General features: G+C 43.9%; 1 protein-coding gene and 1 long non-coding RNA gene across 2 annotated transcripts in view; one reads left to right on the top strand and one right to left on the bottom strand.

Annotated features, from left to right (window-relative positions):
- The window catches only part of LOC146809534 (transmembrane channel-like protein 7), a 344,379-nt gene that overhangs the window by 216,707 nt on the left and 111,147 nt on the right, over window positions 1-16,525 (top strand). Inside the window, exons 11-12 of the mRNA XM_085616363.1 lie at window positions 8,460-8,557; window positions 13,767-13,950. Of these exons, the coding sequence (XP_085472489.1) occupies window positions 8,460-8,557; window positions 13,767-13,950 (282 nt within the window). The remainder of the gene's footprint in view (window positions 1-8,459; window positions 8,558-13,766; window positions 13,951-16,525) is intronic.
- Window positions 1-16,525, bottom strand: part of LOC146809535 (uncharacterized) — a 314,763-nt gene that overhangs the window by 95,059 nt on the left and 203,179 nt on the right. The gene's annotated exons all lie outside the window — the stretch shown is intronic.

A 16,525-nucleotide genomic window follows, 5' to 3' on the forward strand; every position in this document is an offset into this window, starting at 1 on the left:
TAAACCATAAAGTTCATAAGGCAATATATCCCAAGATAAGGTGCAAAACAGCATATAAAAAATGCAGTCATTTAACTGAGAAAAGACTCAATAAGAGAGTTTTAGGACTGAATTAGAAATATAGAATGGTTTAGTACAAACATTCAAAGGGTACAGTACAGGAATTATGCAGTGCATATGCTTACAGTCATTACCATAAAGGTTCTCAGCAATAGAGCAATACAAAATAATAGTCAAAATGAAAAATATTCCAAGTCCCTAATGAGCAGTAAAATCAGATAGAAATCAGAAAGACATCTGGGTCACCTCCAGATTTGAGGGATTTTATAGGAATGCTTCTTATAGAATATAAAAAAAACTTCAGATTCATCATAATGTGGGCAAAAGAATACAATTTCATTAAATTTGAGCATAGAAGTAATAAGCGTCATATTGCCTTACCACCAAAGCACTATCCCACTACATGAATATTGATTCAGCCCCCTCTATCTGATTTCATTTGGGGATGGCAGAACAAACTAGCTGCAAACAACAGTGAACTATTGTTGTCTGACAACAGTTGTCTGACAAATACTTTATTGTATGATTACTTAAACTCCTTTACAAAACGCGGAACAAGTGGATACAAATTAGAAAAGGTAAAGATAAATAGATAACATCTAAAAGGGGGGTTAAAATGCAGAGATGCTATCATGTACCAGTACATAAGTAACTTTGTGCAAGAAAGGTACATTTAGAATTAACAATAACAACAAAGAGAGGGAGAGGGAAAGTATCACTCTTGAACCCCCTGGTAGACTATTCATAAACAACGGAAGAGTGAATATGAGTAAAAACAACAGCGTGGGAAAAAACCAGAAGGATGTGTTAGAAGAACCCTCACTCACCAACCTAGTTGGTGACCTGCTTCATCATCAGGTTCCCACCAAGGAGGTCGAGTGCCTCCTTGGTGTGCTGCGACGCCTGAGTTACAGCGGAGCTGGTTTTTGAGGGATAGGTGGATGTGAATTTAAAAGGTAAATGGTTTTAACCGATAACAATTTTAATCAAGGTGAACCATGGACCATTAAAAACAAATGTGACGGCCTAGAACTTGTAGGTTAGGATAACCAAAGAACGTCCGCTTTAAATTAGTGAAAAGGGAATGGTCGACATGTTTCTGCTTTTGGTGCCAATTAGGCTAAGCATTCTTCAGGACCAAATGAAATTCCACGGCGGTATGCGCACGCTAAGGCGCACCCTAACCTGTGGAATTTGAAGACGGTAAAACTTACGGTTCTACCGATAAGCCTTCTTGTTAATCTAGGGCTACTAACTCCTGTGAGGAGAAAAACGAAAAACACAAACAAAACACACATAAACATATACATGTGACCCATTGGTTACTTGCTGTATTTAGCGGAATCAAGTGAACACACAATTTGGTAATCCCGTGCTGTGGAGCGGCAGTGGGTGTATTAGCAATTTAGCCACTACTGCCCTTAGGGCGTCTATCTAACATCCTACAAAATTGTTCAAAACATGGTAAATAATGTAGTGAACTGGGCGTAGGTAAATAACCTTTGTAAAGATATTCTATAATCAAACACCACTGGGCAGAATTCGTGCCTGAGTAGTGGCTAGTAGCCGCTGTGTCTATCATAATAGCTGATTCGTGAGAGTGTTGTGCATGCTAACAAACGCCCTTGGTGGTTGCCAGGCGCCGTTGTTCTGGTACATGCATAACTAAGAAAGGTAAATTAAAAATATATATACAAAACAGTAGCATGAAAAAGGGGTCTGCTTACTCGTATGCAATGTACGACATACATCATGGGTCCGAGAGGGGGGTAGTGAGCTATAGTATCTGCAAATGGGTAACAAGCAAAAATAATTAATTTATCTTGCTTGGTAAAGCGATTCACTCCCTAAAGCGGGGCAACCTGTAGCCCAAAACAGCAATCCTTAACTTACTTCCATGCTCGCACACTCCCGCTGTCAGCCTGTCTCAGTCCTGCTCGGCCCGAATGTTAATGAGAGCTTCGTGAACCCAGAAGTAAGTAGTCAGTGAAACTGATCACGTGATACTTTCAGCGTGCGTATGACGTCTGAGGTCTAAGAAGAGGGGGTCGTGAACCGCTAGGATGCCGAGAAACCGGTGAACTTTATTATACCCCCTTGTGACCATCAGACAGAGCGCCGAGATGTTCCTATGGTTACTAGCGACTCGTGTAAACATTGATTTCAGTCATGTCTGCCCTATTGATTTGATAACCAAACGAAAGCAAGTGGGGATACGCTAACAGAGAGTAACCAAGGCGAAGGCATCAAAGGATTGTCAGGCGAAATGAGGCGACTGAGACAAACCCTAAGGAACTTTGAAAAAACCCCCATGATGTAGGACGAATTGCGAGGGTCTCGCAGAGATGCCGTGAGTATAACGGGACCAGGAAACATATGACATGACCAGTTAACATATGGTGCTAATAAAACCGAAGTATTCAGAGGCTAAAAGTGGCAGTGAACACAGAAACCCATTAGGTGAATAGATCAGCGTTTCAGTTACTCGATGTAACCAGAGGCTAAAAATGTCAATGAACACAGAAACTCATTAAGTAAATGGATCAACGTTTCAGTACCGTACTCCATGGGATGTTATCCTTTAGCCCCACTTGATGTGTAGACAAGCGATAAATCCACCGTTGCTCCTTCTCAAAGAGTGACTGTTGTGTGTTTGGACCTGGGTTGAGTTTTTCTATCACAGTCCATCTCAGGTCATTGGCGGTGTGATTTAAAAGTAGGAAATGTTCAGTGAGTTTGGTGCTTATCTTGCGACACCGGATGGTGCTGCGGTGTTCGCATATGCGTTGTTTAATTTTTCTCCCTGTCATGCCAACATATCTCAATCCACATGGGCAGGTTATTAAGTAAACCACATCAGTGGAGTTGCAGTTGGTGTGTATTTTTTGTGACCATAGTTTTCCTGATTCAAGAGATAGGTGTTTTGTGGCAGAGGTTAGGTGGCAAACGCTGCATGATCCACAGGGTTAATGGCCGACCACTGGGGGTAGACCCCATTTGCTGAGAACTGACTGGACCGGACTCTTGTCCTGTGTTCTTGGACGAGTGTGTACAAGTGTATCCTTGATGCTTCTCGCTCTTTTGTAAGAAAACAAGGGTTTTTCCCAATCATGGCTATTGCTTTTCAGGATGTTCCAATGCTTTTTGATGGATCTGCTCACTGCATTGGAAGCTGCATTGTAGGTCGTCACACAAGTGAGAGGAATAGTGTTCTTATCATCTCTCACATTATCTTCCAGGAGGGCATCCCTGTTTTGGTTACGGGCTCTTTTGCTACTCTTCTTGAGGATTCTCTCGGGATAACCCCGGTCTCTCAACTTAACAGTTAGATCCTGTGCTTGTTTCTTGAAGGTAGAGACTTCACTGCAATTGCGTCGGAGTCGTAGGTATTGACCAAAGGGAAGGTTTTCTCCCAATGGTCGTGGGTGGTAGCTTGAAAAGTGCAGCAAGTTGTTCTTTGCCGTGGGTTTGTAGTGAGTCCTGGTCTGTAAGTTGTTTCCTCTTTTGGTGATAACCACATCCAAAAAGATCATCTCATGTTCATCATGAGCATGTGTGAACTTCAGATGAGGGTTGCAGTTGTTTATCGGTAGAACCGTAAGTTTTACCGTCTTCAAATTCCACAGGTTAGGGTGCGCCTTAGCGTGCGCATACCGCCGTGGAATTTCATTTGGTCCTGAAGAATGCTTAGCCTAATTGGCACCAAAAGCAGAAACATGTCGACCATTCCCTTTTCACTAATTTAAAGCGGACGTTCTTTGGTTATCCTAACCTACCAGTTCTAGTCCGTCACATTTGTTTTTAATGGTCCATGGTTTACCTTGATTAAAATTGTTATCGGTTAAAACCATTTACCTTTTAAATTCACATCCACCTATTCCTCAAAAACCAGCTCCGCTGTAACTCAGGCGTCGCAGCACACCAAGGAGGCACTCGGCCTCCTTGGTGGGAACCCGATGATGAAGCAGGTCACCAACTAGGTTGGTGAGTGAGGGTTCTTCTAACACATCCTTTTGGTTTTTGCCCACGCTGTTATTTTTACTCATATTCACTCTTCCGCTGTTTATGAATAGTCTACCAGGGGGTTCAAGAGTGATACTTTCCCTCTCCCTCTCTTTGTTGTTATTGTGATATTTGCAGCGCACAGCTGCAAGGGCATTTCTTTTGCACCTTTTGATAGCGACTCTCCCTTTCAGTAGCATGGAAAATCTAGGTCTTTCTTACTCCAATGAGGAGGTGGATGCCCTTTTGGCAGACCCCTCACTCTTCTCTGACCCCTCGATTGCTCAGACAATCTCACAAACCACAGAGTGGGATAAACTCAGTGAGCAGAAAAGAGGGCGCATTCGGACCATCCTTCACGGCACCATCTTGACAGAGTATCTTAGGAATAATATAGCACCTAAAGGTCTTTTAGTCACGAATGCCCCTCGTATCTTTCTAGACGATGCCCAATTTAGAAAAGAATGGGCGCAGATCGCCTGGCATTGCACCCGCGATTGGTTGGTGCTTATTATCAAGACAGCGTTGAGACTTTCGGAGGCTATAATGGTAGAGATTCAACTCACAGAAACCCATTTTAGAACCACTCTAACTGGATATAAAAAAAGACTCGATGAACTAAATATAGAAATGAATGAGTACAAAGACTCCCTCACACAATCAAAAGCACAGAAATTCCAAAAGGACCTTGCAAAATGGTCTTACACGAAAACATATCCATATGCTCATCCGGAATATATTCCCCCAGTGAAGAATGACTACAGCACTGACAGCTCATTTGATGGTTCCACTACGAGTGATTCCAGTGGCGACAGCTGCAAATCACGCCAACGAGGATGAGGCAGAAATAGACCCAAACAACATAATCAAACCTGGCATCCATTTCAACAAGCCAACAAAGGTGGCTACCATACGTCGTTTCAACCACCGGCCTTCCACCCTTTGATGGGTTGGAACCCAAGCTTCTTACCTCATCCCCAGTTCCAACAGAACTTGTACCGCCCCCCTTTTTTAGAGAGGGGCAGGAGAAGTCGCGGCAGAAGAAGAGGGGTCAACCAAGTCCATTGGCAACAGGACGAAGTAGTGGGGGACAACACACGGAGCAAAGCCCGGGATCAACGAGCAGGCCCCAGCAACCAACGAGTCTGATCACCAACCTCTCCACAGTAACCCTGATGGAAGATGAAACCTCAGTCCTGGAGAAGGGGCTAGGTTTTATACCTACAGCTCGTTTAGATCGTTTCAAACTCCACTGCGAACTTTCAGAATTCTTCCGAAAGTTAAAGCTTAAGAGTTTTTTCGAAAAACAGCCATTAGACAACACCCCGTCCACTACGAGTGACACTGGACTCAGGATAAAATCTACCTTCACACCACCCCCCCACACGGTTCCACCAGAGATCTTAGCTTTTGAACAAGCGGTCTTCAACGACATGGAAGCTTTCGTTGAACCTCATCTCTATAAAAACATGAAGGCTAATGAGTTTCAAGCTTTACATTCACTACAATCCAACACCAGCATAGTGATTAAATCAGCTGACAAGGGGGGTGGAATCGTAATTCAAGACACGGACGCCTATGATATTGAATGTAGACACCTTCTTGGCAATCGTACCAGTTATACCCCTTTGACGCTGGACCCTACGCCAGAACTCCGCACCACCATTCACGACATTGTTAGTGATGCCGAACTTCAGGGTCTTATTACTAAACAGGAGGCGACTTTTCTGAGAACAAGCAAGGGTATCATCCCTTACTTCTATACGTTGCCTAAAACACACAAGAACAGGACATCAAACTTCCTTAGGGTTTGTCTCAGTCGCCTCATTTCGCCTGACAATCCTTTGATGCCTTCGCCTTGGTTACTCTCTGTTAGCGCACTCTGTTAGCGTATCCCCACTTGCTTTCGTTTGGTTATCAAATCAATAGGGCAGACATGACTGAAATCAATGTTTACACGAGTCGCTAGTAACCATAGGAACATCTCGGCGCTCTGTCTGATGGTCACAAGGGGGTATAGTAAAGTTCGCCTGTTTCTCGTCATCCTAGCGGTTCACGCCCCCCTCTTCTTAGACCTCAGACGTCATACGCATGCCTAGAGTATCACGTGATCAGTTTCACTGACTACTTACTTCCGGGTTCACGAAGCTCTCATTAACATTCGGGCCGAGCAGGACTGAGACAGGCTGACAGCGGGAGTGTGCGAGCATGGAAGTAAGTTAAGGATTGCTGTTTTGGGCTACAGGTTCCCCCGCTTTAGGGAGTGAATCGCTTTACCAAGCAAGATAAATTAATTCTTTTTGCTTGTTACCCATTTTCAGATACTATAGCTCACTACCCCCCTCTCGGACCCATGATGTATGTCGTACATTGCATACGAGTAAGCGGACCCCTTTTTCATGCTACTGTTTTGTATATATATTTTTAATTTACCTTTATTAGTTATGCATGTACCTGAACAACGGCGCATGGCAACCACCAAGGGCGTTTGTTAGCATGCACAACACTCTCACGAGTCAGCTATTATGATAGACACAGCGGCTACTAGCCACTACTCAGGCACGAATTCTGCCCAGTGATGTTTAATTATAGAATATCTTTACAAAGGTTATTTACCTACGCCCAGTTCACTACATTATTTACCATGTTTTGAACAATTTTGTAGGACGTTAGATAGACGCCCTAAGGGCAGTAGTGGCTAAATTGCTAATACACCCACTCCCGCTCCACAGCACGGGATTACCAAATTGTGTGTTCACTTGATTCCGCTAAATACAGCAAGTAACCAACGGGTCACATGTATATGTTTATGTGTGTTTTGTTTGTGTTTTTCGTTTTTCTCCTCACAGGAGTTAGTAGCCCTGGATTAACAAGGAGGCTTATCGGTAGAACCGTAAGGTTTACCGTCTTCAAATTCCACAGGTTAGGGTGCGCCTTAGCGTGCGCATACCGCCGTGGAATTTCATTTGGTCCTGAAGAATGCTTAGCCTAATTGGCACCAAAAGCAGAAACATGTCGACCATTCCCTTTTCACTAATTTAAAGCGGACGTTCTTTGGCTATCCTAACCTACCAGTTCTAGTCCGTCACATTTGTTTTTAATGGTCCATGGTTTACCTTGATTAAAATTGTTATCGGTTAAAACCATTTACCGTTTAAATTCACAATCACCTATCCCTCAAAAACCAGCTCCGCTGTAACTCAGGCGTCGCAGCACACCAAGGAGGCACTCGGCCTCCTTGGTGGGAACCCGATGATGAAGCAGGTCACCAACTAGGTTGGTGAGTGAGGGTTCTTCTAACACATCCTTTTGGTTTTTGCCCATGCTGTTGTTTTCACATTTAGAATTAAAACATATGGAGGATTTAACATGCAGAGGGTATACAAGGCTGCGTCGACACGAAGTGCTCAGTCAATTAAATATCCTGTTACTAGTAAACGTTAGTGTAGACAGTAATAGTATTAAAAGTGCGATGCTGAGCAAATGCGAGTGCTGGTGATCCGTGAATCACAATTTATTTAACTGTCAATTCTCGGGCTGATCGTAAGGTCATGACAGCAGCCGCATAAAACTTCCCAATTCGTGCGAGCTACATTGGGGCTATAGTGGTGTAAATGTGCCTTATGGCCACCTTGCATGTTCTTATGCCGTATTGAATGAACATGGTTCTTAAGTACAAACGCCTTGGGGACAGCAAAGCTAGGCAACAGCAAATGACATGTTCCGCGGATTCTGTGTGGTATCGGCACAAACAACATCCAGTCCCACTTAACGACCAATTTTTCCAGTGAGCTCTATAGTCTTGTATTGGCAATGTTAAGAGCCTCACCATCATGACATTTTGTAGAGCTTGCCTTCCCAGTCCTGCTTTTAGGTAGGGCTAGCATGCAGTAGTTTCATATGAGTTAATACGTCCTTCTGCTCCCTGAACAGGTCTGATCCGTTCAAGGTCTTGTTGCCTCGAGATGTTCTTGCCACACTTTTTTAGCAGGTGCTTTAGACTAAACTTTGTTAATGGTATGTCTATTAAAAGATCAACTGGTAGTCCCAATGTTTTTTTAGCCATCAAGAAATACCTCGCCCAGCGACTGTTATTGTTTGTAAAGATCACCTGTCTATTGTGAATTAATGCAAAATAGCAAGCAGGCGGAAGAACCCTTGAAGGTTGAAGCATTACTGAGCCCATGCCAGAAAGTCTTCTTTAAGAACAATGTAATTCCGAAACAAGCAAACATGACTTGCGCAAATACATGCAGCAGAAATAATATACAGTGACCGTGCAGGTTGAGATATTCATTTAAAAAAAGATGGTGCAGAGGCTCATTGTTAATCATTCACAAATATTATTAATGCACAAAACGTAAACATCTGATACTTTTATTTCCTTTTCTCCTTAGTGCTGGGAGACTCGTTTGGGTCAAGAGATGTATAAACTGCTGGTGTTCGACTTCCTTACAGTGATGGCTGTCATGATCATCGTAGAATTCCCTCGCAAGTGAGTGAAATGTTTGCCTCATTCTTGAACTTGTACCCCAGATACTCAGGGGCGGCTGGTGACATTTGAAATTGGTGAGGCGGAAAAGTTGAGGATAAGTGTTATGTCGATAACGAGTGAGCCGACTATCATAGGAGGGACTTGAGGGGAGAGGGACTTGCAAAGTTTACAGCAAATGTGAGACGGCAAGAATGTTTCTAAAGCAATTCTGAAGGTGTAGACTTGAAATATGCAAATACATTACAAAATACCCCATATCTTACAGCACTAAACATATCCCCCTGTGACTGTAGTGTACACATAGTAGTGCAACATGTAAGCTTTTAATTATCTTACCAGGTAAATACTACACCCTTACCACCACATTCCTGATGAACGAGTGTAGTGCATTTGTGACACTTGTCTTGTGCTACCTTTGGATTTTACACAATCCCTATGATTTCACAGCATTGATGGCAGCACCCCCACTCTGAAAATTGTTCCAGCACCCCTGCTGCCTTCAGTTATCGCAGACCAGATCAATAGACCTTAAGTCGGTGCACTTTCATTGTGGGCCTGTCTGCCACCAGCAACACGTGCGTTCTTTTAACCATAGATGGTTTTGTTTGATTCAGACAAAGCTGTAAAATGAGTTGCCAAAGAAAACCACATGATGTCAGTATTGCATGCTCTTCGTAATTTAAAAAATGTGATAAGGTGTTCAGCAGCATCACGAGCGGAGTGGCTATCAGAGGGTGGAAAGCAAAAGACCACGGAAAACGGCTCCAATGAGCTAGTTTAAACTGGAATGTAAAACAGAATGTGTCTCCCTCGAAAGCCTTTAAAATAGGACAGGAAAGAGATATCACACCTCAAACGAACCTACATTAGTTCACGTCCAGTAGCATTCTAAATGCATTTTCAACAAGGTTCTCCCTTTTCAAGTGGCAGTTTACAGTGAGCTGCCTGCACAGTATGAACACCACCTCTCAACAGAACAAGCTTAAGATGGAGCCCCGAGGTCAGCCCGGCGACGAGTGCGGCCCCTGGACACCGGGGAGGCCAAGCCGCTTCCACAGGCTTCCACTGTGCAACGACTTTACCAGCAGGTCTGCCCAGTCCGGGAGTTCAAAAAAAGGGAAAAAGCTTACCTGCACATGTGTCGTGTTGTTTGAAACCACGGCTGCAGGCGCCTTTTTCCAGCAACAAGCACACCCCTCCCGGAAATAGGAGCCGAGCTGCCTGCCAAACTGAAACTAAATGGATAGCCACTCCCGGTCGCCTCAGCCTTACCCAATGAGAAAGCCTCATTTACGGAGGCAAAAAGAGTGCTGTAATTGTTACCACCCCCTGCACTCACTGCACTGTGAGCCAGCCCTGCCCCTTCCCATTACTCTGAATGGCGCTCCACTGACCGCGCCCTGGGCCAATTCATTATCGCCCCATTTGAAACCTATTTACTGCTGCTTCTTTCAGCCACTCCCACAAGGCTGATGTCACCCGCCTCCTCGCTCCTCACTTGTGCCTCGAGGGCGAGGAATAGTTCTCGCCCAGCTTTTGCACATGCGCACATTGCGCAGGTAGACTCCGGGTCCGGGACAAAGTATAAGTAAGTAAAAATATATATATTTATTTTACATAGTTAAACTCTAACTTTCAAGTTTCACGGGGGAGCACCAAGCAGTGAGCACTTCTTTAAACTGCTCCACTGGTGTTCATTCCCTCCCATTAGTTTTCTACGATGCTGGTAGGTGGGCCAACGCCCCCTACGCCCCTTAACACCAGCCGCCACTGCAGATACTGTGGCATACATTTATGTGTACTAGGTTTTGCCAATTGGTCTCTACATGTAGAGCACTTGACAGTGGATGTACCTGTAATGCCCTCCTGGCAGTGGATCTAGGTATAGAGACCAATGATCTTTGGATCGCGTCCAGCCAATGAATGCTGATTTCATGGCCAGCAGTCTGTATAGTAAGCCACAGCTACACACAGACAGGTGGCAAACACTTTAAAAAATAAAATCAGGAACAAATCAGAGATTAAGTAGGACTGCTGTTGAGAGGGGCGGTGACTAGAATTTCGGTTTTAAGACGATTCACTGAAAGGTGATGGTGAGTCAGTCAGGCCTGGATGTGTTCAAAAGTTTCCGATAGGTGAGTGACATCCAAAGGAGTTAAGGTGCTGGACTAACGTTAGGGGCGGCGGATCTCAAAAGTGGGGAACCAGGTTCGAGTCTCGGCAGTGACACTCACCATCCTGTGATTCTGCGCAACTCACTTAATATATGTAAATGTAAATTGATACTTGTATAGCGCACTACTCACCCGCAAGGGTCTCAAGGTGCTTGTACGAATACCGCTGTGGAACCCATCCTGGCTTTCCCTGTGAGGTGTCCACTCCTGTGCACCCCCAAGGTGGAGGCCAGGCATCCTTAACGTTGTGGGGGCTGTTGTGGAGATTAAGCAAGCTATTGCCACGAGTTGCAGAGTGGGACTCCATGATTGGAATAGGCACCGAGGCGAGAATTGTAAGGTCCGTGGAATTTTCTGAGCCCAAGACCCGCCGAGGCGGGGAATTACCCTGGTCCCAGGCCAGACCTCTGCATCAGGCTCTGCCGCTCTAACCATTGAGCCACACTTCTCCACGTAATCTCCCCGTGATTTGCATAAAACATGAATGTGTCCTTGTGTGATGCAACTTGTGCACGTGTAAAGCGCTCCAATACCTTTGAGTCAAGCTTGCGCTTTATAAAACTCTGAAAAAAGCATAGTTTTACGTCATCAGCATATTGGGGATATGATAGGTCAGAGTGTCAGGGGAGGACCTTGCGAGTTTCAAGATACAAGATGAAGGGAGTGTGGCAGATAATGGAACACTGGAGTACCACCTGCAGTATGGGCACTGGGCTAGAGACGGGAACTTCCTTGTTATTAATTTTGAGTGACTGGTTAAATAGGAGATGGACAGTGCTATCGTTTGAAATATATTATCGTGGTTTATCACTTCAAGCACCACTGACAAGGTGCATATATGTGGAGTATATATACTTTGCTTGTCGATATTCTGATCATCAGCATGTTTGCTTTGAGATTATGGTAAAATAATATTAAGGACTCAATATTCATTGACCGCACTGTAAACCTCAACTCTGACCTGTACCATGTAATTGTCAGCCCAGGGGCGTGGTAATTAGAAGACATCATTTAATAGTACTTATGTTCAGATTGGAGGGGGTGGAATTTCAGGCCCTCTCTTCTTTAAGACTTTGCATTGCTTTTTAATAGCCAAGGTAGTTCTTCAAAAGCATACTTCATTTTTTGCCCAAAGCCCTTTACCATTTCCAGATTTTTATGTTACCCTGGAGATTTGCTTCCCTACTTTTTAGGTCTTGCCTGACCCAGCGCATGCGCTGGTCTGGCGAGACTTTTTGTGAAGGCTTAAAAAAGTGCTACCACTGTAGCCTAGAGCTATAGTGTATGTGCGCGGGCGCGCGCGCCTCACTTTCGCCGCTATTATGTTTGATCGCGTTTGCGATCACTTTCGCGGCCGCATGGCCACTTTGATGTTCTCCGTGCGGTTTGTAGTTCTCGCCTGACCCAGCGCATGTGCTGGTCTGGTGAGACTTATTGAGAGGGCTCCAAAAAGTGCCACCAGGCCAGCCTAGAGCTACAGTGCATGTGCGCAGGCGCGCGCGCCACGCTTTACCGCGATTACTTTCACTTTCACTTTCGCGGCCCCACGGCTGCTTTGCATAGCCAATAGGTCTCGCTTTTGGGACCTTATAAGTATTTAGTTATGCAACTGTTGCATAGCTAAACACTTATAAGGTCCCAAAGGCGAGACCTATTGGCTATGCCAATGCTTGTTTTTTCTCCTGTTTATTACTTCTATGTAGTAATGGTGGTACCCGTGCACCACCATTACTACAGAGCAGTAATAAACAGAAACAAGCATTGGCTTAGCCAATAGGTCTCGCTTTTGGAACCGTATAAGTATTTAGTATGCAACTGTTGCATGGCTAAACACTTATAAGGTCCCAAAAGCGAGACCTATTGGCTATGCCAATGCTTGTTTCAATATATTTTAACGTGATTCAGAGAGTGCAAGAAAACCATCACATTTTTTCTCTTAGATCACGCCGTATTCAAAAGCCTGGTTGGCTAAATTTCCTGCATGTATGCTGCCATCTCCCTATGTGATTAAAATTATTTTAAATTTTTCTGAATACTATGTAGAAAAGGGACTGAGCCAAGGGATAGAGATGTTCAAGTAATAGTGATGTAATCAGTTGCTGCAATTGTTATAGTAACTGTAGTAACTATTGTATTCCTGTTCCATAGTCCACTTCTTCTAATCTGTTTCTGTGTCTTTGACCTTTAGTAGGGTTAGAATTCTTGAAATTGGTGGGTATGGCCTAGGCATGGAAAGCTAATGCATTAGAACTCAGAAGATTCAATTGGGCAGATCTATACCTGTGACAGTGCCCCTCATCCAGGAAAACTAATCCTGGTGCGGAAGAACAGCTAAGGACTAGAAGTATACACATCACCAGAGTCAGTGACATTTAATAAAAGAACTGAGAGCTATAGATAAACATACCTGGATTGTTTTAAAATGGGCACAAGTTTATTTATTTAAATGGGTCTTATTACCTTCGACTGAAATTATTACCATACATTGAACAAATAGTCATTTAAATATAACAAGGTACAGAGTCTAAATCAAATATTTACTGTCTCTACTGCATATGTTGATCTTTAAGGTACATAGAAGTGGATGCATAAATGTGGAGTTAAGAATAAAAACCTTGCAGTTACGTATATAGACTTACCATCATTATATTGTGACATACAACCATAGTTGAGCCCTTTTATAATTTCATCATTGTAATGCACCTTTTCCAGAATGTATTTATTCGGTATTATCTCTGTTCAAAGAAGTGTGATAATATTGGCCCAGTCAACAGGACTTTGTTGTAATTCAGTTATTGATACCCCTTCAGAGCCCTGTGCTCTTGATTTAATCTCCATAATTATTGGGTATGTATGGACCTCCTTGGAGCAGGTTAATGTGCTTCGATCAACCCTTTTCCACCAAATTCCGCTCAGGCATTGCTCCTGTATCTCAGGATGTTTCTTCAGCACTATTCCTGTAACTCTGAGCAGTAGTGTCTACACACAATACTTGTCCTTGGCTGCTCCTGTAACTCGGACTTTTATTTTTCAAGGATGTTGGTGCAGCACTGCTCCTGTAAGCCTATCCAGTTTTGGGGCCAACAGGAGTTCCTGGTCCCTCAGAATGTACTAGACATCATCTACGGACAGACTGTTTGCTGGATTGGAACCTTCTTCTGCCCCATGCTTCCATTACTCAACACCGTTAAATACTTTATCATCTTCTACACAAAGAAGGTAAGGCTTCATAAAGCACATGTGGAAAGTTTATGAACATGAACTGTGCACAAGCAAATGGGCATAAGTACATAGGCATTTTGAGCAAGGACACCAGGAGGATCTTTGCACCCGAATTCAAATTCAAACATCATGATTACACTCAAGATCCTACAGATGGCACACAGGGATTGGCTTCCACAAAGGAGTCACCAACAATTCAGAAGCACTTGGGGAATATGTACCAGTATTGGGGAACTAAGCATAGATACAAAGGGTTGTGGCCTAGTTCTCGGGCCGAGGGCAGTTGATTAAGCCAATTTTATTTCAAAATATTAAAATCCCGATTGCAGTCCTTGTATAGCATGTTTTGTAGTACCTGTGATTCCTAAACAGAGTACAGTGAGCAAACAAGCATTGGAAGAGTGTTGCAGAGTATAGTGGCATTGAGTGCAGTGGCATTGAATTCAGCGGCGAACAATGCAGCGTCGTAGAATACAGTGGAGTAGATTAGAGTGGTGTGTAGTAGAAGTAGAGTGCAGTGTTCCAAAGTAGAGTAAAGTTACAGACAACGGCGGACACAATGACCGCACTCCCCTGCTGTGTTCCCTTTGTGTGAAGATCAATAGTCAATCAGGTTGGGTGTGCACTAACCACTCCAGCACCTGCCGTTGTTTGGTGCTAACTGCAAGGCAGAGAAATGCTGAACCCAATATATGGAGTGGTGCACCACCAGTTGTGTGAAATAAGTCTTAAAGTCTTTGTTAAGTTGTCTTAAACATTCCTTTATTGCAAAAAATCCAAATTCAGGAAATTGTCAGCCAACGCATTTCGTTCATAACAACGTGATATCACTTGACGGAGCTGACGGCTGCAGTCATTCTTTTTCAAGATTTTGTCGCTTGCTAGCCCTTATCAAGGAGGCCCACGCAGCTGCACTGTATACGCTTACTCTTACTATAGACGCCACACTACTTTATGCCCTGAAGAAGTTTGTTGTTATGAATGAAACGCATTGGCTGACAATTTCCTGAATTTTGATTTTTTGCAATAAAGGACTGTTTAAGACAACTTAACAAAGACTATAAGGCTTATTTCACACAACGGGTGGTGCACCACTCCATATTTTGGCTTCTGCAGTGTTACAAAGTGCAGTGGTGCAGAGTTATGTGGCACAGAGTACAGTAGGGTGCCATACAATGCAGGGGCGTAGAGTGCAGTGGCATAAAGTAGAGTGGCGTAGAGTGGTGCAGAGTGGAGTGACGTAGAGTTGAGTGATGCAGAGTTGAGTGATGCAGAGGGCAGTGGTGCAGAGTAGAATCCAGAGGCATAGAGTGCAGTTGCATAAAGCGTAGAGTAGAGTCAAGTGGCATAGAGTGCAGTGGCGTAGAGTAGTGTAGAGTAGAGTAGCATAGAGTGGTGCAGAGTAGAGTATATTTCTGTAGAGTGCAGTGGCATAGCGTGCAGTGGCGTAGAGTCGAGTAGTGTGGAGTACTAAGGAGTAGAGTGGCATAGAGTTTAGTGGTGGAGAATGCAGAGTTGCAGAGTAGAGCATTGGAGTGCGGTGGTGTAGAGTGGAGGGCAGTGGTGTAGCGTGCAGAGTGCAGTTGTGTAGAGTGTTTTGGTGTAGAGTGCAGTGGTTAAGAATAGAGTGGCGTAGAGTGCAGTGGCATAGAATGGAATGGCGGAGAGTGGAGTAGAGTGGCGTTGAGTGCAGTGGAGTAGATTAGATTGTTTCAGAGTAGAGTGAAGTGGTGTAGGGTGGAGTTGTATAGGGTAGAGGGCAGTTGCATAGAATGCAGTGGTGTAGAGTAGATTAGAGTGGCATGCAGTGGATTGGTGTAGAGTGCAGGGGTATAGAATTGATTGCTATAGCGTAAAGTGCATCAGCATAGAATGTATTGGCATAGAGTGCAGTGTTTCAGAGTGGCGTAGATTACAGTGGTGTAGAGTGGAGTTGTGCAGAGTAGATTGATGTGCCCTAGAGTGGAATGGTGTAGAGTGCAGTGATGAAGAGGGCAGTTGTGTAGAGTAGAGTGTTGAAGAGTGCTTTGACATACAGTTGAGAGGTATTGAGTGCAGTAGCGTATAGTGCAATGGCATTAGGTGGAGTGGTGCAGAGTGCAGTGTTGTGGAATGGTGCAGAGCAGAGTGCAATGGTGTGGAGTGGTGGAGAGTAGAGAGGAGTGGTGTAGAGTCGAGTATGCATGGTGTGGCAGCACACTGCCATTACAGACAACACATTTTCAATTGAAATGACCATTACATTTGCATAGACAAACTGTTTTGCTAGTAAAACTTTTCAGTGCACACATGAAAATGTGTAGAAATTGTATTACCTGGTGTAATAATTTGTTTTGGTCATATTAAAGTATTTGGGCCCTATTCACAGAACAAACTTAAGACAAAATCCTAAACTTAGTACCATTTTGGTATTCACAGAATGCACTTACTACTTCTGGTATTCACAGAATGAACTTACTACTTTTGCGATTCACAGAATAAACTTACTACTTTTGCTATTCACAGAATGGATTTACGACTCCTAACTTTACGTCCGCACTCGGGCCGGAAATTCCGGCCCGGAGGCGGAGCT

The sequence above is a fragment of the Triturus cristatus genome, chromosome 7, assembly GCF_964204655.1.
Source record: "Triturus cristatus chromosome 7, aTriCri1.1, whole genome shotgun sequence".
NCBI lineage: Eukaryota > Metazoa > Chordata > Amphibia > Caudata > Salamandridae > Triturus > Triturus cristatus.